Consider the following 25,251-nt stretch of genomic DNA (forward strand, 5'->3'; position numbering starts at 1 on the left):
ACTTTTAAAATAAAATGTATAAAAAGAATGTCATTTTATTACTTAGCTATACTCATTTACTAGTGATCAGAAACTTGAGAACTTCTTGATAGTTTTAAGTGACTTTTTTGAAGGAGGAACAAATAAATAAAACTAATATCTCACAAAGTTTTTGCTTATCCATGGTGGAAGATGTCATGAAAATCATATGCAGACTGCCTTTTTTCCCTTGTCAGTTTTTGTTAGTGTTTGTATATTGAATGTGTGGCCCAAGACAATTATACCTTGTCCATAGTATTCCAGAGAAACCGAAAGTTGTACATCTGCTCTACAGCATCTACCTCAGCGAGACCATTTTGTTCTGTGTAGATAAAAGCATGTTGTAGTTTAGCAGGGAGGGAGGGTTTATGTTTTCTGTAAGGTGAGAATGTTCAGGAGAGCTGTCGAACCTCAATAACACTTGAATAGATGTCTTAATCACAGTTTTCAGTGTTCAAGTCTTTCACAGTCCCAAGGTTTTGTTTTGTTTTTCTTTCTGAGGCAGGATCTCACTGTGTAGCTCTGGTTGTCCTCAAATTCACTTTGTAGACAAGGCTGACCTCGAACTCACAGACATCCACCTGCCTCTGCCTCTGGAGTGCTGGGATTAAAGGAATGCGCCAACATGCTTGGCTTTCTTTCTTCCCAAATTTTTATCTGAGAAGTGGAGTGTTGTGAATTCAGCTTCTTTGTTCTTGCTTCTCAACATCCATCCTCAGCCTTTTCTTTTCAGCTTGCCCAGTCACGGAGAGCAGGTGATGGTCTTTAAAACTCGTTATCCTTACTTAACTTAAAATTAGTTTGGCTATTTTTATTTAATTATTTTATGTCCAGACCACAGTTTCCCCTCTCTCCTCTCCTCCCAGTCCTCTCCCACCTCTATTTTGCCTCCTCCATCCATTTCTTCTCCGTTTCTATTCAGAAACGGGCAGGCCTCCCATGGATATTGACAAAACATGGCTTATCAAGTTGTAGTAAGACTAAGCACCTTGACTTGTGTTAAGGCTGAGCAATGGTTGGCTATTTTTTAAAAGATGTAAAATTGGCCAACTTATCTAAGAAAAGTGCTCACAATCATTAATTATTAGGAAAAAGTCAAACTGAAACCACAATGAGACAACACCTCACTCCATTGACATTGATTATTAAATAAAAGAAAGAAGAAAAGTCCCATGGAATGCCAACAAGACTGTGGTAAAAGAAATAGTTAGAAGGTAAATTTTACAACCATTATGGAAAACATTGTGGAAGTGGTTCAGAGTGGAAGTAGAAACACCATAAAATCTAGTAATACCACTAATGGGTACATATCTAAATGAAATAATGAAAGATCTTCACATTGATGCTCATTACAAAGCAATTAACAACTATTCAGATAGAAAATAATTATGTGTCCATCAGCGAACAAGTTAGAAAATATTGTGTACAAATACAATCGAACAGTAATCATAAAAACATTAAAATTTTCCATTTATGACAATATGGGTACAGCCAAAGAATAATTGACATATTCTAATTAAAAATTAATTATAAGTTAAAAGAAACAAAAGAGGGATCTCTTGGTAAAGAGATCCCATGGAGAAAGATACCACCCTCTCCCATGCATAGGCATACACATACATACACGCACATATACATGCACAATTTTCCCAGAAATGGTTTCTTTGAAATAAGACGCAGTTAGGGAATAATAACCAAATATTGCTGAGATCATGTTAATTTTACCCCTTCAGATGTATGTCAGCCTTTGGGGTTTGATTTCTTTGGGGATCTGGCTCTGAATTGTGGGCTCCCAGGATGAGGTCCCTGGTTGTGTGCAATATCTGAATCAGGGATTCTCTCTTCATGCCCTGCATGGGAAGTTTATTTCTTCACCATTTACCTAGAATCTCTCAAGAGAGGGTCACCACCATGCAAGGTGTTGAATCATTCATTCTTCCGTCTAGAAAATGGTCACAGCTTCTGAAGCAGTTAAAGCCATTGCAGAAGGAAGTGAGCACACCACATTTTAGGTTATTGATGTGCCTGAAATATGGTGGAGAAACATCAGGATATCTCTGAAATTTGAAACACAAATCCCCACTGCAGATACTCTGAAGGGATCAGACTTAGGTATTTTCTTCACGTTGTCATAAGACTGAATTATGGAATGTGAACAGTTTTCTGAATTGATCTGCCTGGATTTTGAAAAATAATGCAAGGTAATTTTAATATGAATGTTCTGTATTGGAAAATCTCTAGGAGGTTTTAAGTGTCTCATGTTTTTCCTGCATGAATGGGAACAGAACATGATTATATGTGTGGAATATTACATAATAATTAAACTCTATTAATTACTTCACAATTTATACATACTTCAAAACACCACATTTTGTCTATGAATGTGAGAACTTTCATTGCCGTTTACAAGAAATAATTCTCAAAAAAAAGAAATAATTCTCTAAGAGAAAGTAAATAATGTTCTAGAGGAAGATTAAGACCACATTAGACATGATGGGTGAGAGGATTATTCTTTTCACTCCATAGAAGACTCAAAGCAACACATTTAAATGAGCACATAAATAAAACTTAAGTAGATAACTAGTGATTGACAATAAAAGAGAAGAGGGGCATACTGTTTTATTTCTTATCTCCACATGAATACATGGTTGTATTTAATGACTAAAACTAGAAACATTCAACAACAGATAATGATTCTAATGAAAATCAGCATTAGTCTTTGTTACTGCAATGAGGTAGCATTATACAAGTAACATTGATATGATAAGAATATCACGAATTAAATAGTTGATGTCATGATCAACTCTTTAAAAATTGCATATTAAGATAACAAAATTGTGACTAACATGATTTTTACATTTTGTTTATTCAAAGAGGGACATGATTGGTTCTTATAAATAATTTTTAATATAAATCATCCTACATATTGTTTTAGTAAATCTGAAATAGCTCATATTGTCTTAGCTGAGTCACTTATAAGTATTCTCTTGAGGGTTTTCCATGATTAAAATTTACAGTTGTTATTTTATATATTTTATTACTATAGTTTATTTATCACGAATGACTTGAGAGTTTATGGAAAATATGTAAAATATTTTATATTATTTTAACTCAGTAAATCTTAATTTCTACTACAATATCCATTGCATGGCAGATCTCTTAATCTCAGAGGAGGAAACTCTCATGTTAATCATATTCTTTTGTTAAAATTATGCATTTGGGGTGAGAAATATCAATCCTCCCTTTCATTTCTTACCTACTTGGCATCTAATAATATTGGTTCTTCATGCTCCCTTTAAAATAGTATCTATCCTATGGTTTATATATTTTTTCTTTTTTAAGGAAGCTCTTTATGAATGTGAACACATTTCAAATCCAATTTTATATTTCATCTGAAGGAATTTTAGATCATATAGCTAGATAGTTCCTAGAGTTACAAAATTAAACGTATCAAAATGTTGCCCAAAATTTTACAGAATATTTATACAATTGCCCAGAAACAGAATCTAGAAATACTCCCCACCTCAGAACAACATTGTTCACCTGTCTGTAACAAACATGCTTAAGGCAACTTATCATTGAATTCAAACATTTGTAATTGTTAGTGATAGTTTGTAATAAAAGAATGCACATTTGTCTCACAACAGAACCCACTGACAATGGAAGAAAAGAATCAGACCATAGTGACCGAGTTTCTCTTCCTGGGCCTCACTGATCATCTCTATCAGAAGATTGTACTTTTCACCATGCTTCTCTTTATTTATCTTGTCACCCTGGGAGGTAACCTGGGCATGATCACTCTCATATGGCAGGACCCCAGGCTGCACACACCTATGTACTTTTTTCTCAGCCACCTGTCCTTCGTAGATATGAGCTCCTCTTCTTTCATAGCCCCTAAGATGCTGTGTGACATCTTTGCAGAGAAAAAAGCCATCTCCTTTGTGGGCTGTGCTGTACAGTTATGGTTTGTTGGTCTCTTTGTGGGAACTGAATGTTTCCTCCTTGCTTCCATGGCATATGATCGGTATACAGCCATTTGTAAGCCCTTGTTGTATACTCTCATTATGTCCAAGAGGGTCTGTGTACAGTTTGTCCTAGGACCTTATGTCCTAGCTGCTATAAATATCACAACTCATACAACCTTGACTTTTGGCTTACCATTCTGTGGTCCAAATGCCATCAACCATTTCTTCTGTGATATTTCCCCAATGCTTTCCTTAGCATGTGCTGACACTTGGATCAACAAGATAGTGCTTTTTGTCTTAGATGGAACAATAGGAGTGTTTAGTGGTCTGATCATCATAGCCTCCTACATCTGCATCTTGATGGCCATCTTGAAGATCCAGACCACTGGTGGGAGGATGAAAGCTTTCTCTACTTGTTCCTCTCACTTGGCAGCGGTCTCCATCCTGTATGGAACTCTGTTCTTCATCTATGTTCGACCTAGTACAAATTCTTCCCTGGACACCAACAAAGTTATTTCTTTATTTTATACTGTCATGATTCCCATGCTGAACCCCCTCATCTATAGCTTGAGGAACAAGGAAGTGAAAGATGCATTCAGAAGAAAAGTACAAAGGAAACATTTTCCAACAGATGGGTAAGGCCAAACTCTATGCCATGCCTTAGATGTCAATGACAGATAATATAGTAAAAAAGACATATAGAAGAAACAGTTTCTTCCACTTAATAGATTATTTTTTAAAGTGGAGAATTTTCAATGTGTTTTACTGCCTGTCTTAGTCTCTCTGGCATGATTGGTGTTGTAAAATTATATGAAAGTGGTCTGAGAACATAAATATAAATATAAATATATGTATATTTATATAATAACAGTTATATAACAACATAAATAAAAACACATTCTTGGAGACAAAGGTAAATATCTATATAATGTTTACTATGTCAATACTTTTTTGTTTGTGTTTTTCTTTTTTATTATTAATTAAATTTATTAATTTATTTTACGTCTGGACCCCAGTTTCCCCTCCCTCCTTTTTTCCTATTCCCTCCCACCACTTTCCCTATTTCTCACCCTCCAACCTACTCCTCCTTCACCTCCATTCAGAAAGGAGCAGGTCTCTTTTGGTTGTCAACTAAACACGGCATATCAAGCCGTGGTAGAACCAAGCTCCTGCCACTGTAGTAAGGATGGGCAAGGCAACCCAGTATGAGGAATAGGTTCCTGGAAGACAGTCAGTGTTAGGGACAGACCCTGCTTCCACCAATAGGAGTCCCACATGCAGATCAAGCTACACAACTGTCACATCCTTGATTAGACATTAAAAATTTCTTGAAATCAAACCACCATGAATTTGAATTGAAAGAATGCACTAGGGGCTAGAGAGATGGTTCATCAGTTAAGCATTCTTGTCCTTTCAGAGGGTTCTCAGCATCCATGTTATATGGTGCACAATCTCCTTTAACTCCAACCACAGGGGGTCTGGTGCCCTCTTCTGGCCTCTGCTGGCATTCCACACACGTGGTATACATTCACACAGACACATGCACATAAGAAAAAAAAACCCAAAACAACAAAAAACAAAACAAAACAAGCTTCTAAAAACAAGAAAAGAAAGTGAGAGAAACTAGTTTTATGCAGGAGTTATGAATAAGACTGTAACCATATTCACAACCAAAATGACAAATGTTAGAAAATTCAGCCAATGAAGGGGCAGACAAATCACCAACCCAAAAATATAAATTTCTAAAAATATGTGGAAAAAGTGTTCAGTGTATTCATTTAATCATGAAGTTAAACTAAACACTCATTGTGGTACCTTTTAATGGAGCTGAAACATTAATGGTTTTCAATGTTAGCTAAGCTGTTATTCAGTATGTATACTCATTCTTTCCTGCTGAAGGGCTCCATTTTCACAAACACATTTGGAAGTTCCCAATACAAATGATAGAGTCAAGTGACTTACAGCCCAGAACAGTGTCCTCTAGAAATGCAGACCTTAGAAATAATAGTGTTAATGTAAAAATAAAACAAAACAAAACAAACAAAAAACTGGATGTATTACTGCAATAAAAATTAGAAGAAATAATTCCAATATTCATCATAAGAAGAAAAATATCCCTTCTTTGAAATATGAAGCGAATCCAAAAATGATTTAGATGTTTAGGGCCCAGAGAGATGGGCCAGTAGTTAAGAGTGCTTGATGCTCTTGCAGAAGATCCAGATTTAGCATCTGACATCCACATTGAGTGCCTCACAGGCACTTGCAACTCCATTTTCAGGGGATGCAACTCCCCTTTCTAGCTTCTCTGACACTTGCATGCATGTGGTGCACATATATGCATGCAGGTGCATGAACATTCACATAAATAAATAAAAACATATAAATATTATACATTAACTTATTGGCTTGTGGAAAACTATTTTATGCAGCCACAGGTAGGAACAACTCAAGTTGTAGATCAATACATAGTACCAATCATTTATTCACAAAGGCAAAACCATACCCTATATATTGAATAAAAATTAGTTTTAGGAGCATGTATGTAGAACCACCATTTTATTATTGATGATTTCAGTGTGTTTATACTATGTCCTCATGAGTGTGTTTATCTTTTCTTTCAGCTGTTAGGACTATCGTTTGCTTCTCTCCCTGGGCAAGTTGCACAGCACTTTCTGATATATCTTTATTAAAATTTTTATTATTATTATGAGAATATTGTGTGTGTGTTTGTGGAGTTGGTTCTTTTTTTCCACATTTTTGTGGTTCTGGAAACTGAACTCAAATCCCCAGTCTTGAACAACCAGTGTTGTTATGGACCACCAGGTCATATTGCCTAGAGATGACCATATTGCCATATGGCCCCTACAGTACATTTTCCATTATAAAAATTCTCAAATGGTTTTCCAAAATAGAAGTACAGAATACTTAAAAAATTTATTTGATGAACCCAAGATTACCATGATATTTATTCTAAACAAAGACATTACAGGAAATGAAAATTATAGGCCAATCTTATATGAACACATACACCATATTCGTCAAAAAATACTAGCAAGTAAAGTTTTACAACATACCATAATTAATCACAAATTAAGGATTTGGTTGCAAGGATGGCTACAAGCACTACATAAAAAGTATGAACAGAACCATATAAATGCAGAGATTGGTTTGACAAAGTTTAATGTCCTTTAATTATAGAACACATTAAAAAATTAGACAAGGAATAAATGCACTTCAATACAATAATGGCTATGTATGCGACAAGCCCAGAGTTAACATCACATCTAATGGTGAAAAGTTTAAAACTTGCTTTGTAATATGAGTAAATAAACAAGGGTGACTACCACTGCCCTCTTTACTCTTAAAGCAAAAGAAGCCTTAGCTAGAAAAATTAGGAAACAGCTAGTATTAAAAGGCATGCAGATAGGAAGGGAATAAGGGAAATTACCCCCATCTTCTCATGATACAATCTTGTACGTAGAAAACCAGCCACTCCTTCTCCTCCTTTTATGTCTATGTGACCCATTCATTTAATTATCATTGCTCACATGAGCATGGATGAGAGGTTGTTTACTAGAATGAGGGAAGCTTATGAGTAGCTACACTCTCGAAGAAAGCAACCACAAGAAGTTTTGGTGGGAGAAGGAGGAGGATGACAGAGGTAATGGGGTGTGTGTGAAAATGTCTAAAATTTATTATATATATGGAACTGTCAAAATTAAAATTGGGTCTGGGGCAATGTCCATGGCTCCTGTTAGCACTGAGAGTTCTGAAGTTGCCCAGGGTTAGGTCTGCCAACTGAGATCATGTTGGTGACCAAGGGCCATGCTGTAGCTGGGGCCATACTGATCTGGGTGGCCAGTGCTGCCACCAGGCCATGGTGATGTCCAGGACCAAGCTGCTGCCTAAGGCCAGGTCTGGGTCCATGGTCCTGCTGCAGCTGGGGTCTGTGATAATGTCAGGGCCTGTGTTATTATAGGGGGTCTTTGGAACCATGTTGTGCTGAGCCAACTCGCCCTTCACTGGCCCTGGGATAGCTGGTCCTGGCCCTGGCTGGATACCATAGCAAGAGAGCAGGCTCCACCCCTCAGGAGAGAGCGCCCCCACCGCTGCACTTGGGAAAGACAGCCCTACCACCCCATCACTGGTGTGGACCTCACCTGGACAGTACACTAGAGCTGACCCTGTGGTAGGAGACACAGGTGATCAGACCCTGAGGGTGTGAGAGCAAGAGAGCTGACTCTGCCCCCTCCTCAGTGCCCCCCCACCTCACCTCACCCCACCCCCGTCTGCCATGTGGTGGCATGCTTGAGAGAAAGATGCCCTTCACCCCTCACCCGTTACCACCTGCAGCAAATGAGAGAGCTGGCCATGGGGTCACAAGAGTGGGAGAGCTAGTCCTGACTCTCACCAGCTACAGCACACGAGAGAACCGGCTCTTCTCATCTGGGCAGCACAATAGAGCTGACCCTCTTGTCAGGGATGCAGGTAAGTCAGCCCTGAGGGTGTGAGAGGAATAGAGCTGACCTGACCACACTCCCCCTTGTCTGCCCTGTGGTGGCATGGGTGAGGGAAAGATGCCCTCCCGCCTCCGTCACTTGCTACCTGTGGCAGGCAAGAGAGTTGGCCCTGGGGTAATGAGAGTGAGAGAACTACTAGCCTTGCCTCTCACCAGCTGCCGCTCACAGGAGAGCAGGCCTACATCTTGCCTGGACAGCACACTAGAGCTGAGCCTGTTATCAGGGGAACAGGTGAGCCAGCCCTGAGAGTGTGAGACCAGGAGAGCTGATCACCCTCCCGCTCCCTCCCCCCCAATATGCTTTCTATAGTAATTGGGAGAGAGGGCCCTGTACCTCGCCTAGCAAAACAGTAAAGCTGGCCCTGGCGGTAAGTGAGGGGAACTGGAATCTGAGGACCAGAGAGCAGGAAAATGGGCACCGCTCTTTGCAACAGGCTGCATTGGATGAGAGGCAGTGCTGGAGACTCTCTCACCTGGGTAGTGATAATGAGGGAAAGCTGGTGGGCTGACCAACCCAGCTACTACCCAAGCTCAGGGTTATGAGTTGGCCCACCCCAGCATCCATCTCATCTATGAACTGTTGGGGCACATGAATGGGACGAACCTACAGATCGGAAACAGCAGAATCTCCACAACACAGGACAACAACAGGATGTTCAAGCCCAGTGAAAGCCCATTATCGGTGGTATAGAAGAAGCCAGATTCTTGGAGCCAGACCAATGACTTGTGGCAATGAACACTGGCAAGTAAAGATAAAGGAACTAAAGGGTACACTGTGTGACTCAATGGGCCACATTACAGTTTCCATGACAAGATTCTTCTTCTTTATTTTTTTAAAAATTATTCATTTATCTTTTTGGTTTTGTTTTGTTGCTTTGTTTTGTTTTTACTTTTAAATTTGGTTTTGTTTTGGGGGGGTTGCAAGGGCAGAGGGTGGATGCAAGGTGATGGGGAAATAAGTGGGATTGGAATGCATGATGTAAAATCTATAAGGAATCAATAAAAGTTAAAAAAATGAGTATAGAATTTATTGGAAGTCAGTCTGCAGGATTAAAATTTAAAATAAAAACTGAAAATAAATCTAAAAAAAATTAAAATAAAGTCCTCAGTACTACATTGGAAAGTGACGACCTGTAAATGAATACAATAAGGCTGGAAAATACAGAACTGAGCAACAAAAGTCAGCACTTGTTTTACACAGTAAAACGACTTAACTGAAAGAGAAACTTTCATATATGACAAAATAAAATATGTAGGAGTTTATTTCACCAGGAAGATGGAAGACCAGGACAGAGAAAATTAATCAAACACTAGAAATGGGTATTGATGAGTTTTCATACGCATTTTCTGTATCCACAGAAATAGTTTGGTTTAAAAACTCAATTAATATGAATAATTGCACTTAAACATCCAAATGTCTTTGTAAAGATGCTCTTCTGTAATATATTTCATCTGGTTGTATTTGCATTCTATTTGTCAAGATTTTGTAAGGAATTTTTACATTTATTGTCGTGAAGAATGCTATTTTGCTTTAATTTTTTTCTGGGATTTTTTTGCACACTTTTAGTACATAGAGTTATTTGAGAAGTATTTCTTGCTCATCAACAGTCTCCTCTTTTTTCTTTCTGTGTGGTGTGTATGCACAGGTGTATACGCGAAGTGGATGGCAGAGGACAACCTTGGGTGTTGTTTCTTAGGTACTGTCCAATCCTTTTTTTTTTTTAATTCTTCTCTTATATATTACATTCTGACTGCAGTTTTACCTCCCTCCCCTCCCCCAAGTCTCTTCCCACACCTCTCTTCTTCTCCAGATCTGCCCCCTTCTGCCTCCCCTGAGAAAAGAGGATGCTCCCAGGGATATCCACCAAACACTACATAAGAAGCTACAATAAGACCAGACACATACCATCACATCAAGGCTGGATGGTGCAACCCAGTAGGAGAAGAGTCATACACGTGGACAAAAGAGTCAGAGACAGCCCCCACTCCCACTGTTAGGAGTCCCACAAGAACACCAAGCAACTCAACTATAACACATAGGGAGGGGATCTAGATCAGACCTCTACAGGCTCTGTGATTTCTGCAAGTCCCCATGATTTCTGGTCAGTTGATCCTGTGGGCCACATTCTCTTGGTGTCCTTGACCCCTCTGATTCCTCAGATCCTTCCTCTCCCTCCTCCTAAGGAATCCCTGAGCTTTGCCATCTGCTCCCATCAGTTGCTGGATGAAATCTCTGGTCTCTTTGATGATGATTCTGCTAGGCTCCTGTCCCAGAAAGCTCTGCAGGCAGGACAAACTGTAGGTCGACAGTTTTGTGGCTGGGTTGATATCCTAATCCCTCAGCTTTTGAGGCCTTGCCTAGTTACAGAAGATGGCCGGTTCAGGCTCTGTGCCCCTCATTACTAGGAGCATTTATTAGGGTTACTCTCATAGATTCCATGGAGTTTCCATTGCACTAGGTTTCCACCTCACCCCTGAGATTTCCCCTCTCCCCCAATTCCAGTTCTTTCTCCCAGTATTCACCCCCAATCTTATACCTCCTATTCCTGGCCCCACCCTACTCCTAGTCCACCTATGATATCTATTCTATGTCCCCTTTCCAGGGAGATCCTTTTGTACCCCTTAAGATCTCATAGAATCCCTCTTCTCTCTCTTTGACTGGACTCCTGGAGCTCAGCCTGGTGCCTGGACGTGGATCTTTGCATCTGCTTCCATCAGTTACTGGAGAAAGGCTCTATGATGACAGTTAGAGTATTCACTGATCTAATCATTGGGGTAAGCCAGTTCAGACACCCTCTCCACTATCACTAGTAGTCTAAGCTGTGGCCGTCCTTGTGGATTCCTGGGAACTTCCCTAGCACCTGGTTTCTCCTTATCCCCATGATGTCTCCCTCTATCATGGTATCTCTTTCATTGTTCTCCCACTCCATCTCTGTTCCAGCTCAACCACCCAGTTCCCTTATGTTCTCATTCCCCATGCCCTACCCTCCATTTTCTGCCCCTCATCACCCCCAGTTTACTCATGGAGATCTCATCTATTTCCCCTTCCCAGAGAAATCTATATGTCTCCTCTTTGGGTCCTCCTTGTTAGCTAGCTTCTCTGGAGCTGTGGACGGTAGTCTGGTTATCCTTCGCTTTACATCTAGTATCCACTTATTAGTGAGTATGATTTTTGTATGAATGTCTTATCTCTTCAGGTCTTTTCTAGATGGCCTTATGAAAATGAATACACCAGAGAGTTTTATTTGAGTCTGTGTTGGACACTCTGAATTTATGCCCTCAGTGAGCATTCCAGCACCCAAGTGAGCAACAAACCACTAGAAGAAGGCTTAGACACTACTAGAATCTTACTGAAAGTGGCAATGTGTAAATTGTGGCATCAGGATTTATGTCTAAATGTTCTGGCTTCAGCATGAGGAAAGAAAATTACTTCAAGCTAAGCAAATGACTGTTTATTGCATTAGTCTGTGCTGATAGAAGATAGGGTTCTTCTACAAGTTCATTTGAATCTGAGAGAAGGTAGTGTATGATAGTACAGGGGGGACTATTATGGATGTGTAAGGGGAAAGAGGGGAAGACATAAAAAAGGTAAAAGAGAAGAGAGAGAATGAAAATGAGAGTGTGTATTTCATTAAGAATAAGGTACTGTTAGAAATTAATACTTTGCTCTGATGCTGCTGAGATCCTGTTAATTTTGTCCCTTCAGGTGTAAGCTCCTGAGGCTAAGTTCATTAGGGACCTGACTTTGAGTTATTCGTAGCTCCAAATGAGGCTCTTTATTCTGTGCAGTAAGTGGGTGAACACTCATCCAGGAATTCTTTCTCCACGACCAAGCCCACCAGCACAGGCAATTCATCTTCTTCACTGAGTACTTATGAGGTCATGCTTTGCAGAAAGGCCATCACCATGTAGGGTGATGAATCTTCCTTCCTTATTCAAAAATTGATCACTGTCTTTGAAGTGGTAAAGGAGATGCAGAAAAGATATCCTTAAAGAAGTGAGTGCATTGCAGGCTGAACTATATGAAGGTTATAAAATATGGAGGAAAAAGACTAGGAACAGTTTAAACTTTGGAAACATAAAGTCCCATGAGCCTGGAAAACTTGTTAATTAATTTTCTTATGAAGAGAATTTCCTAATTTTAAATAATTTAGAGTCATTTTTATAGCAGTGTATTGTAGCTTTAAAAATTGCTAAGAGATTTTATGTGCCCTTAAATTTTTATGCATGTCTTTATCAAGAAAAACATGAGAAAAGACTGTTACATGGTAATTTGACCAATGTGCCTATCCATAATGTATATATATTTTAAAACAACACATTGTATATAAAATGCATATAGTTTTGTCAGTTTTAAATGAATAATTTTGCAAGACTTAATGTGCAGAAGGCTTTCTAGATGCTAACATAAAGGGCATAGGAAGGACATAAAGATTATATAACATATTTTATGGAAGGTTCAAAATTACTTGCAATAAATAAATAAAAACAAACCAATCAAACAAACAGTGATTGCTCCAAAGCTAGGTGCCATGTGTACTTGCCTTTGCGCCACACAGCTATTTGTGAGAATAAACATAACACAACATAAATCATAAAACAATCATAAACATAAACATTTCTGCAATGGATAACAGTTCCCTCCCAAATTCCAGATTAATGCTTGTGACTGCTGAAAAACATCTAATTAACATTAGTCAAATAATTTTAATCACTTTATACTATTGAACCTATTTGAATAATATAGTAACTGTTAGCTACTTGAAAGTATTATATATTAAACTACAGAAATTATCAATGACTTAAATACTCTATTTCTTTTATTTATGGAGAACATAAATTGATTTGTTGCATTAACCAATTTTATTTTAATAATTATCCTATATAATCTCCTTCTAGGACTTTTAAAAAGTTGCTCTTATTAAGTCACAAAATTATCATGAATAAAAGGCATAGTCAACATTTTAGGAATGTTATTGATTGATTAAACATGCATACCTAGGAATTTTATATAAAATATCAGAAACATTGAAATATAATTTTACATTACTTTAGCATTAAATGGTTGATTTTTCTGCATAATTTCTATGGCAATTGGCTGTCAACACCAGATTCCTGTAACTCCTAGGTAAGTTTCATGTCCTTTTATGACATCAGCTGCTTTTGACACTGCATTTGTTAAAGACTTTGTATATTATTTCTTTTTATGGACAGATATTTAGTAGCATGAACAATTATAACTACTACTAAACATAGCAATTCTCTCTTAAAATGTAATTTTATTGAAGGAGATTTAGATCACATAGTTATGCAATCTTTGTGGGAAGTGTTACAGAATCCATAGGGACCAATGCCAAATATTTCACAAGCTATTTACATAGCAACTACCCACAGAGGCTAGAAATACCATCTTCTAGTTCAATAACATGGGCCAATAATCTGTTAAAAATCTCTTTAAGTCAACCTGTTATTGAATTAAAACATTTGAAATTGTTAATGATAGTTTGTAATAAAAGAATACACATCTGTCTCACAACAGAACCCAACTGACAATGGAAGAAAAGAATCAGACCACAGTGACCGAGTTTCTCTTCCTTGGCATCACAGATAACCTCCATCAGCAGATTGTCCTCTTCATCATCTTTTTCTTTATTTATCTTGTCACCCTGGGGGGTAACCTGGGCATGATCACTCTCATATGGGTGGACCCCAGGCTGCACACGCCTATGTACTTTTTTCTCAGCCACCTGTCTTTTGTAGATGTGTGCTCCTCTTCTTCCATAGCCCCTAAGATGCTGTGTGATATCTTTGCAGAGAAAAAAGCCATCTCCTTTGTGGGCTGTGTTGCACAGATGTGGTTTGTTGGTCTTTTTGTGGGAACTGAGTGCTTCCTCCTGGCAGTCATGGCATATGATCGGTATACAGCCATCTGTAAGCCCTTGCTGTATACACTCATTATGTCACAGAGGGTCTGTGTGCATCTGGTTGTAGGGCCTTATGCTTTTGCTGTTATAAACATCACAACTCATACAACCTTGACTTTTTGCTTACCATTCTGTGGTCCAAATGCCATCAACCATTTCTTCTGTGATGTTTCCCCATTATTTTCCTTAGCATGTGCTGACACCTGGATCAATAAGATTGTACTTTTTGTCTTGTCTGGAGCAATAGGAGTGTTCAGTGGTCTGATTATCATAGTTTCCTATGTCTGCATCTTGATGGCCATTTTGAAGATTCAAACTGCTGATGGAAAACGAAAAGCCTTCTCCACTTGTTCCTCTCACCTGGCAGCTGTTTCTATCCTATATGGGACTCTTTTCTTTATCTATGTTCGACCCAGTGCAAGTTTTTCCTTGAACATCAACAAAATGATTTCGTTGTTTTATACTGTGGTGATCCCCATGCTGAATCCCCTCATCTATAGCTTGAGGAACAAGGAAGTGAAAGGTGCATTCAGGAGAAAGATGAAAAAGAAACATTTTCCAGCAGGTAGGTAAGGTCGAATTGTGTTAGTGCTATGCCTTAAATGTCAGTTCATGAGTATATTCTTAAAAGGACACTGGAGTGGATTAGAGGCTGGAGGATGAGCCTGGTTCTGCCACTGTGGAGTTTATCTGAAAATTAAGGAAGTTCCAAATATTTATCTGCTTCTGTTGTATTTTTTGTGGTATATCTGTCATTGTAAAATTATATAGAGTTGGGCTGGGAACATAAATATGAGTGTATACTAGAACACTACTAGAAGTCAATATTTGCAGTGTTTGTGTGATATTCAATCTGCTGATACTTTTTAAATTCAGGCATAAAAACTAAATGATGACTGTTCACAATACTACAAATGCATTCAAAAGAAAATAACAAATGGGAGTAATTGTTTTTATACATGTGTTATCAATTAAACCACATCCATGATATATAAAGGATAATTTCAAATTAAAAACCATAACAATAAAGATAGGTAAGTAGCTATGCAAATGAAGAAACAGGTAACTCATAGAAACAAGGATGATAATCATAAAAACACGGAAAATACAACAAAAACTATTAAATCTGTATTTTGATCATAAGGTCAAATTAAAAGATCATTGCAGTATATTTCAGGGGAGATGAAATACCATGTTGGAAGGATTGCTCAAGTATGGCCCTTAGTACTGACTCTGTAAAAGATGTCAAAAGTGTCACATTCATGAATTTTTTTATATATTTATTGATTTGCATGTATGTGTGTTCACACACATGTGTACATGTCAAGATGCATGTATGTGTGTGGGCAGAGGGAAATTTGCCAGAGTCACTTCTCTCCTTCTACAACATGAGTTCTGGAGACTGAACTCAGGTCACTAGGACTGGGGGCAAATGTGCTATGTCATCTAATCAGCCTCAACATCTCAAATTTTAATGGGGCTTTTTTTTTAAACTCTCTGGATCACATTATTTTCTCTGAACATCTCCAATATTCTACCAACTACTCATGTAACTTACTGAATAAAAAGAATGTGATTCATGTAGTAGTCATTCCAGTAATTGATCATATTATCAAGAAATCTAGGAGTATTCATATAATCTTGAGATATAATTATAAATACATATTGTTCATCTTATATGAATGAGCAGCTTCCATGTGGAATAGGAAAGAATACTTTCTGAAATCCCCGAGCATATGCCCTGCTTCTGAGATCTTACAAGTGATGCACATATGTCATACTGCTGCTACTAGAACTAGTGTTGGACTGAAGAGTTTTTAATCATTGTGCACAAATTGAGTGTTTAATGTTCAGAAAGCAGATTTAAAAAGACTAGAGGGATGGTGACCTCTGCTGCAAACTTCATGTCTTCTGTAGTGGTAGTAATTCTTTGACACAAGCGTTGAGAATCCTATCACCCAAGTTGACTATTGGAAGTCTATATCTACAGCTTCTCAACAATCTTGATTCTCTCTCACTGGTGTATTCCTTCCTTATAATGGCATGAGTGTTTCTCAGGTCTTCTCAAGGGCAACAGTCATCAGATAACATATTATTTTGTTTTATATAATAAATTCCTCTTAGCATTCCCATATAGGAATTTTAAGCCTTGGAAATTCCTCCTCCAAACTCAAATATAATGATAATAATAAAAAAATTTAAAGAATGGTTCTTAATGTCTTGGATATAGACTTTCTCCTGAGTTATTGGGATTCTCCTGAATTTGTGAATTCCTCTATGGAGAGTCTTATGCTTCCTCTAACTCCAAATACATTATCAACCAAATATTTAGCTCTGTAGTAGGTATATAAACCAAGTCTTGTAATGTTTTAGAAGATTAATTTTTTTTTTTTTACTCAGTTAGGGCCATTTTTCTTCAGTTCCCACACAATACCACCTTGAAATTGGTCACTCCTTATCAGATCTAAGTTGCATAAAAGGGCTTTAGAGAGATGGCCTGGTCAGCAATGTGTTTCTTGCACAAGCATGAGGACTTGAGTTCAGATCCCCAAGACCCATATAAAAATCAGGCATGGTGACATGACTATATTGCGAATGCTGGGTCGATAAGGAGAATCCCTACAGCTTACTGGTCATTTACTGTGGCCAATCAGAGAGGTTTAGGTTTAGTAAACAACTCCATCTCAAAAAAAATTGAAGTGGAAAAATTGAGGAAGACAGTCAATGGTAGATCTGTTCACATGTGCTTTTCACCTAAAACCATATACACATGCATACACCTCACACAAATACGTATAAAAGTAATGGAAAGAAAGATGAGACTATATGTAAAGGAAGATGACTTTGTTGTGGGAATTCTCTGCATTCAGCCAATGGCTTTGAGGAAGAAAGTCCTAGGGCATGGTCTTGCCTGCATATGTGACCGCTTAAGAGCAGAGGAATAGGGGTCATGCACTCTCTTTGGTGGCAAGGACCAGATCAGGCAGCAGCGTGGAGCAGCTTGCAGTTGGTCTCCATCTTCCTTCCATGGCTTAGTCCCCTATGATCTTGGATCAACAGGATCAGCACTGGTGTCTTCCTTATTCTGTATCAGTGAGTCTGTATTTTCATGGCACCCCTTAATAAATTATTAAATAGATTTTTATGGGCTCACACTTCACAACTTTTTCTTATGAAGCACATGATTCATGTAAAACAGTGGTATGTTCTGTAGGTAAAGGAAGGCTCCTCTCTCCAAACATCACTGAAGTCTCCTTCTGAAACCCCAAACACTTCCAGAGAACTCTGTCTTAGTTCAAATATATCTTATTGTAAACTATAACATCTAAATCATTTAGAGTCCAGACTTGTGTATGAAACTTATAGAAGCTCTGAACAGACCCTCTCTATTGTTACATCTCACAACCTGATAATGTAGATTTCTTTTTTTGTTGCCTGTTATTTGATTGTAGAAGAATATTTAAAAAATTATCATTCTTATCCAGCTATAAAATAGATAAGAAATTTCTTAAAAGAACATACACATGCCTAACATGTATATGAAGAACATCAAATATCATTACTTATTACAGAAGTGGAAATCAAACCACATGATATTACATCAACAATGATTATTATTTGAAAGACAAAAGTATCTTGTGAGGATACGGATAAATTATATAGTAGCCAGGTAAATTCAGTACATTCTTTACAAAAAACAGCATAAAGGCTATACAAATGAAAATAGAATAACATCAATCCAGCAATATCACTGGGGGGTATAAGTCTAAAGGAAGGAAATAAAGTCAATGTGTTATAGACAACTACAATATTTACTACAATTTACTACTACATTTATTACAACAATTTACCACTACAATATGTATTACAACAATTCACAATCTTTAGGAAAGGGAATAAACAGAAATGTCCACCAGGAAACAAATAAATAAGAAAAAATATCACATATATACATACTGGATTACTGTACTATTATGAACAACATGAAATTCTTTCATCTTTAACAATATGAATTGATATGGAAGACATTAAACTAACTAAGTGAAATAAGTCAAGCACAGGATGAAAACACCAAATATTACTTATAAGCAAAATGCTATTAAAAAGTTAATATTATAGAATATGAGAATAGAAAAGTGGGACCAGGGTCTGGGGAGAATAGGAGAGTCTGGAGAATGTGGAGGATTCCATTAAGGAATAATGTTATTGATAAATAGGAGGAGGAGTACATTCTAATGTTCTGTGGCACAGCTTAAAGAATATAATTAACACCAGAGCACTACATATCTCAAAATAGATGAGATACTGCTTACAGGACCTGTTCTCACACTATGCTCCATTCCCTAGGGACTCCACTGAACATTATAGTGGACCCGGGTTACCATTCTCCCCTTTTCTTTGTGTCAGCCACAACTACCTAGAAAGACTGTGACTTGGGAGCCAGTAGCCACACCAGGCTGAGACCCAGGCAGTTGATCTTCACCCTCCTTCCTGTCAGTCACTGCAATCTCTGCAGTCTCCTCCCCAGCCCTGTAGCAGATCGCTTGTAGGGGACTGTCCCCCCACCTGACCTCTTTTTCCTGGGGAGTTCACCAAACTTTGGTGTGGACACAGCTTTCCTCTTCCTGTGGACCCTTTTAGCTGTTCCTTCTCACCCATCCCTATTCTATCCTGTCAGCCCCCGACACCTAGAAACACTTTCTGCTTACATGGGACCTCCATTGGACACATGTGACACGGACTCAGGTGAGTCACAGTATCCTACCTGTCCTCTGTTTTGATCTTTCCATTTTCACCCTCAGCCTGCTAACAACCTGCTTACAGATGCCCCTCCCACCTCAAATTCATCACTGAATATTTCAACTCTTGGAGTTCAGTTCAGAACAAAGGGTTCCCTCTTGGAGAATGTCTGGATTATTCTTGTCTTGCAAATTACTTGGAGGAGACCCTCTTCCCTTCACACCTCCAACTTTCTGAGGATTCTGCCTCTTCATATGGACAGGATCTCCTTAGTTCTTTCCTAAAGCCCCTTCTCAGCCTTTTCTCCTGGCTCACATCTATTCTCTGCCATTCCTCACTGCCCTGAACATCCACACAACAAAGACAAGCCCAGATATCAACACTTAGAATCACCTCAATTATCCCAAGCCCAGATACCTAGACACCAGTGCAAAAATATAATCATTAACAGCTAGTACAATATATCCCCACTAGAACCCAGAAAGGCTACTACATCAGGCCCCAAGAAATGCAATATAAACTACAAGAAAAGAACCATAAAATAGCAATTACAAATATGTTCGAGGACCTGAAAGTGGGTGTGAATAAATTCTTTAATGAAGTCTTTGAAAACATTTAAAAACAGTGGAATTAAGTGATAAAAACAGTTTAAGCCATAAAAGTAGAAATAGAATCACTAATGAAAATCAAATTGAGATAAAATTGGAAATGAAAAAAGTGGAAGTCAAACAAAAACCTTAGAAACAGAACAGAATAGAAGACATGGAAGAGAGAATCACAAGTGTTGGAGACAAGGTAGAAGAAATGGATACTTCAGTCAAGGAGAGTGTTAAATTAAAAAAAAAATTCAGACATACCACATCTAAGAAATCTAAAACATTATAACCAGATCAAATCTGTGAATAATAGGAATAAAGGAAGGAAAAGACTTTGTTTACTTAAAATGGCTGGCCTTTCCCCCCTGATCTCCAGGCAAGCTTTATTTATCAAAGCACAAATAAAATATCACTACATTTCAGCACAAATAAAACATCACCACAAATATCTATCCAAAATATATAAAGAACTTTAAAAAAACCACTAGATGTCAAGAATTAAAAATTTAAAAAATGGGGTGCAGATATAAACAGAGAATTCTCCATAGAGGACACTTAAATGACTTAGAAACACTTAAAGAAATGTTCACATCCTTCACCACCAGGGAAATGCAATTCAAAACTACTTAGATTTTTATCTTAGAACCCCTTAGAATGCCTAAGATCAATAAAACAAATGCCAGCTCATGTTGGTGAGGATGTGGAGTAAGGGGGACACTCATCCATTTCTGGTAGGACTGCAAACTTGTATGACCACTAGGAAATCAGTGTTGTCAGTTTCCCAGGAATCTGGGAATAGATCTTCCCTAAGAACTGGCTATTTCATTCTTGGGCATATATTCAAAGGACTCTAGACACCACTACAGAGATACTTGCTTATCCATGTTCATTGCTGCTCTATTCATAATAGATAGAATTTGGAAACAGCCTTGATATCCATCAATAGATGAATGAATAATGCAAATGTTGTACATTGACACAATGGAATATTGTTTAACTGTTAAAAATGAAATCATGAACATCCCAGGTAAATTGATGGAACTAGAAAAAAATCATCTGGAGAGCTTTTTAAACTCAACCTAGATTAAAAATGACAAATATGTCATGTATTTTCTTACACGTGGTTGTTGGCTGTTATCTTCTGTTAGTATAACATGGCATAGCATGTATAACCATAAAGTTTGGTATAGAGTAAGGGAGTTGGGGGCAGGGGAGGATCTCCCGAGGAAAAGGAAATAAAATTTATAGTTCATTGCAAAGATTAAATGAAGAGGGGGAGGGAAGAGGTGGGTAAGGGAGAAAATTCATGGAGGGACAACCAACATTAATGGCCATTTGAGGGGTCATGTGGAAACTTCCCACAGTAGTAGCTTCTAAAAATATATCATGAGATATGAAAGACTCACCAAACAACAGGGAGGACCAATCCTTAAATAGACATCTTTTACCACCAAATGAAACTTCCAGTTCTAGGAATGGACTATATCTAATGGAAGTGTTGGCCAATGGTGCTCCATGGAAACACCCAAACAACTCAGGCTGCTGCCATGGCTACTAGTTGCTGTCCACAAAGTTTTAGTAAATACCTCTTGGTGAAGACAACGTCTATGTAACTCATTGCACATGGGAAAGTTGAGCTGGTGTTAAATTAGATCCTTTATCACTACTGATTAGTATTCATGGTAGTGAGGAGTACTCTGCATGTATCCAGAGGAGAAAGGTATGTACCAAACCCGTTATGAACTCTGCAGTTTACAACAGTGACCTGCCTGTATAATAAACTGGTGCAATACTGACACAGACATTGTGGTTGTAACCAACCACTCTCCGGTTGAATTTAAGTCCCACTCTATGATATGGAACCCATCCCCAACACTGCTTGGGTGGTCAAAAATCTCCAACTAAATATGCTATGGACCTAGTAGAAAATCAAATGCTATTTTTTTCCCTAAAGTAACATAGCAATACAATGACAAAGACATCATTCTTCTATATCCATAGACCAGTGTCTTGCTAGGCATCATCAGAGAAGATTTTACCTTCAGGAGATGGAAACTAATATAGGGATTCACAACTGGAAAATGTGAATCAGAGACTTTACAACACTCGGTACTTAATGGGATGTATTTATCAAACCCCTTCCCCCAGGGCTCAGGGTTCTATGTAGAAGAGGCGGAAGAGGAGGTAGAAAGACTGTAAAAGCCAGAGGAGATGGATAACACCAAGGAAACAGCTTCTTCTAGACACAACAGCACCGATGCACATATGAATTCACAGACTGACAGCATACCCAGGGTATGCACAAGTCCAAGCCAGATGGTGTCCCAAATCTAAGAGGAAAAATGGATTGTTAACTCCTTTTCATAATCAATAAGCTGTCTCCAACTGACATATACTTGCAAAGGAAAAACTAGTTTTTTTTTTTCCAATGGCATTGGATATACAAACTATACTTAGGGGAAGCCCCATCCACAGCAGTAGAAGGCCAATACAAAACAAACTCAGTGCTGTTTTGGGGTGTTTTTTTTGGTCTCATATTTCTTTGGTCATTTTTTTTTAATCTTACTCGTCTTTTCTTTAAATATTATGTTTTCCTATTTTGTATTTTTATGGTGTGTATGTGTGTTTCTCACTCTTTTTTGTTTGTTTTGTTACATTTTTAAAAATTGCCTGTTTATTTCTAAAGAGAGGGGAAGAAGGTTTGATGTTGGATGGGTGGGAGACAGGGGGCATTTAGGAAGACATGAGAGAGGGGAAATGTAGCATGAATCTTAAAATTTCTTGTTAATAAAAACAAACCCAGGGCCAGTTATTGGGGTGAATGCTGGAAGATCAGAAAGGCAGAACAAGCCACAGCTACCTCACCTCGCCAGTTCCTCAGCTGATCCTGTTTCCTCAGACTGGAAGCCTCTGAGTCCTCATCCAGAATGAATCTCAGCTGAACTGTTGCTCCAAAGCCTGAAAGCTTAATCAGCTAAAAGCTTCTAGTTTCTGGTCTTCAGGCCTTATATTTCTTTCTGCTTTCTGCTATCACTCCCTGGGATTAAAGGCTCACTTTCTGGGATTAAAGGCGTGAGTCACCATGCTTGGCTGTATCCTTGAATATACAGAGATACAGGTAGATCTCTGCCTCTGGAATGCTAGGATCAAAGGCATGTGCTATCACTGCCTAACCTCTATGTTTAATATTGTGGCTGTTCTGTCTCTGACCCCAGATAAGTTTATTAGTGTGCACAATGTTTCGGGGAACACAATACCACCACAGGGAAATGGTAATCAGAATATCTTGTGTGAAAAAATTATTTTCAATAATAGAAAAAAAGGAGCTTAATACAATCATATAAAATCTTGACATGAAATTAAGATGTTGATAACCAAAGATCAATTTCCCATATACACATGAATTGAGGCATTATATCCTATCTCACAATGCACACAATATGTTATGAAAAACTTTTCCAATCAAAATAATAATAATGATTTGGAAAACAAAATTTATCCCTTTCCTATTTTGATGCCATGTTTTGATTTTAAAATTATGTGACTTGAATTCATTATTTTAATATTTTAGCATATTAATAGTATTTAGCAATACTAGTCTCAGTGTGAATGTGATCAAAGAAGCTCAAAGGCATGGGTGAAATGTCATGATACAATATTTTTATTTAATTAACATATTCTATTTAAGAATAATTGCAAGTAGAAAGAAAGAGGCAAGTTTTGACAAAGAGGGTCCCTGGAAGGACTGTGCACACACACACACACACACACACACACACACACACACACACACACACACACCCCACTCTCACACAATTTTATTAGGAATATTCTCTTTGAGAAAAGATGCACTTAAACAAATTGTACTTGGCAATAATGTTGATATCTAGTTGATTTTGTCCCTTCAGAGGTAAGCCCCTGAGGCTTAAGGTCTTTGGAGACCTGCTTCTGAATAATTGTAAGATCCCAGTATCAGGTCCCTTATTTTGTGAAGTAAGGGAGCCAATAATCAGGTCAAAATTTTCTCCCTTTGTGTCTAGGCCTATCAGGATAGGAAGTTCATCTTTTTCACCGACTGCTTAGTAAGTCAGCCATCTCAGAAGGTTCACTGCCATGAAGGTTGTTAAAATTCTTTCCTGCGCTTTAGAAAATGATCATTGTCTTTGAAGCAACCAAATAAGATGCAGAAAGGGTATCTTTTAAGAAGTGAGTACATTGCATTTTGGACTATAGGATATGCTTGAAATACTGAGGGGAAACACCAGGTTCAGTTTAAACTTTAATTTTTTAAATAAATATTTTATTTATTTTTAAAAATTTATTCTTCTCTCATATATCGCATCCCGACCACAGTTCCCTCTCCTTGCTGTCCTCCCAGTCCCCCTCATCCCCTCTCCCTCATCCCCAGTCCTTTTTTCCCTTCAGAAAAGGCAGGCCTCCCAGTGATATCAACCAAACATGGAATGTCAAGTTATAATAAAACTAGGCACTTCCCCTCATATTAAGTCTGGATAAGGCCAGCCAGTAGGAGGAAAAGTGTCCCCAAAGCAGGCAAAGGAGTCAGTGACATCCCCTACTCCCACTGTTAGGAGTCCCACAAAAACACAAAGCTACACAATCACAACATACATGCACAGGATGTAGGTCAGAGTCATACATGATCCCTGATTGTCAGTCGAGTCTCTGTGAGCCCCTAAGAGCCCTGGTTAGTAGAATCTGTGGGCTGTTTTCTTGTAATGTCCTTGACCCCTCAGGTTTCTACAATCCTTCCTAACCCCCTTTTGCAGGATTCTCTGAGCTCCCTCTAATGTCTGACTATGGGTCTCTGCATCTCTCCCTTCAGTTGCTGGATGAAGCCTCTCTGATGATGATTATGCTAAGCTCCAGTCTACAAGTACAGCTGAGTATCATTAAGAAACCTTTCATTGCCTTTATTCTTTTTTCTGATTGTGTTTAGTTCTGTCCTTCATTTCTGGACTATACAAACTCTGGTTCCTGGCCTTCCAGGCAGTGTTTGACATGGGTTCTTCTAATGTATGGGTCTCAATTCACAAATCCCCCTTCAGGTGCTTCATTTTGGTCACATTGACTAAACTATTGCTCTGTGTCACATTTTCAAAATTGATATGCTTCAATTTTTTAAAATTAAATTTATTTATTTTATATCCCAACTCCAGTTTCTGCTCCCTCCTCTCCTTCCCATTCCCTCCTACCACCTACCCCCCAAATCCATTCTTCTGTTTCTGTTCAGAAAGGGGCAGGCATCCCATGGGTATCAACAAAGCATAGCATATAAAGTTGCAGTACGACTAAGAACCTCTCCTTGTATTCCAGGATGAGGAATAGGTTCCCCAAAGCTAGCCAAAGCATTTGAGACAGCCCTTGCTCCCACCATTAGGACTCCTACAAATAGATCAAGCTACACAATGTCACATGTATGTAGAGGTCCTAGGTTGGTCCCATGCAGGCTCCCTGGTTATCAGTTCAGA

General features: G+C 38.2%; 2 protein-coding genes across 2 annotated transcripts; both read left to right on the forward strand.

Moving 5' to 3' along the window:
* Positions 1 to 3,677: 3,677 nt before the first annotated feature.
* LOC128100880 (olfactory receptor 998-like) lies at positions 3,678 to 4,622 on the forward strand. Its single transcript, XM_052723628.1, has one exon. The coding sequence runs from the start codon at positions 3,678 to 3,680 to the stop codon at positions 4,620 to 4,622; it is 945 nt and encodes a 314-aa protein (XP_052579588.1).
* Positions 4,623 to 14,054: 9,432 nt separating this feature from the next.
* On the forward strand, positions 14,055 to 14,999 carry LOC128102274 (olfactory receptor 998). Its single transcript, XM_052725861.1, has one exon. It carries the CDS (start codon positions 14,055 to 14,057, stop codon positions 14,997 to 14,999), a length of 945 nt encoding a protein of 314 aa, XP_052581821.1.
* The last annotated feature ends 10,252 nt before the right edge of the window (positions 15,000 to 25,251 follow it).

The sequence above is a fragment of the Peromyscus californicus genome, unplaced genomic scaffold (assembly GCF_007827085.1).
Source record: "Peromyscus californicus insignis strain IS unplaced genomic scaffold, ASM782708v3 Scaffold_7__1_contigs__length_154581171, whole genome shotgun sequence".
NCBI lineage: Eukaryota > Metazoa > Chordata > Mammalia > Rodentia > Cricetidae > Peromyscus > Peromyscus californicus.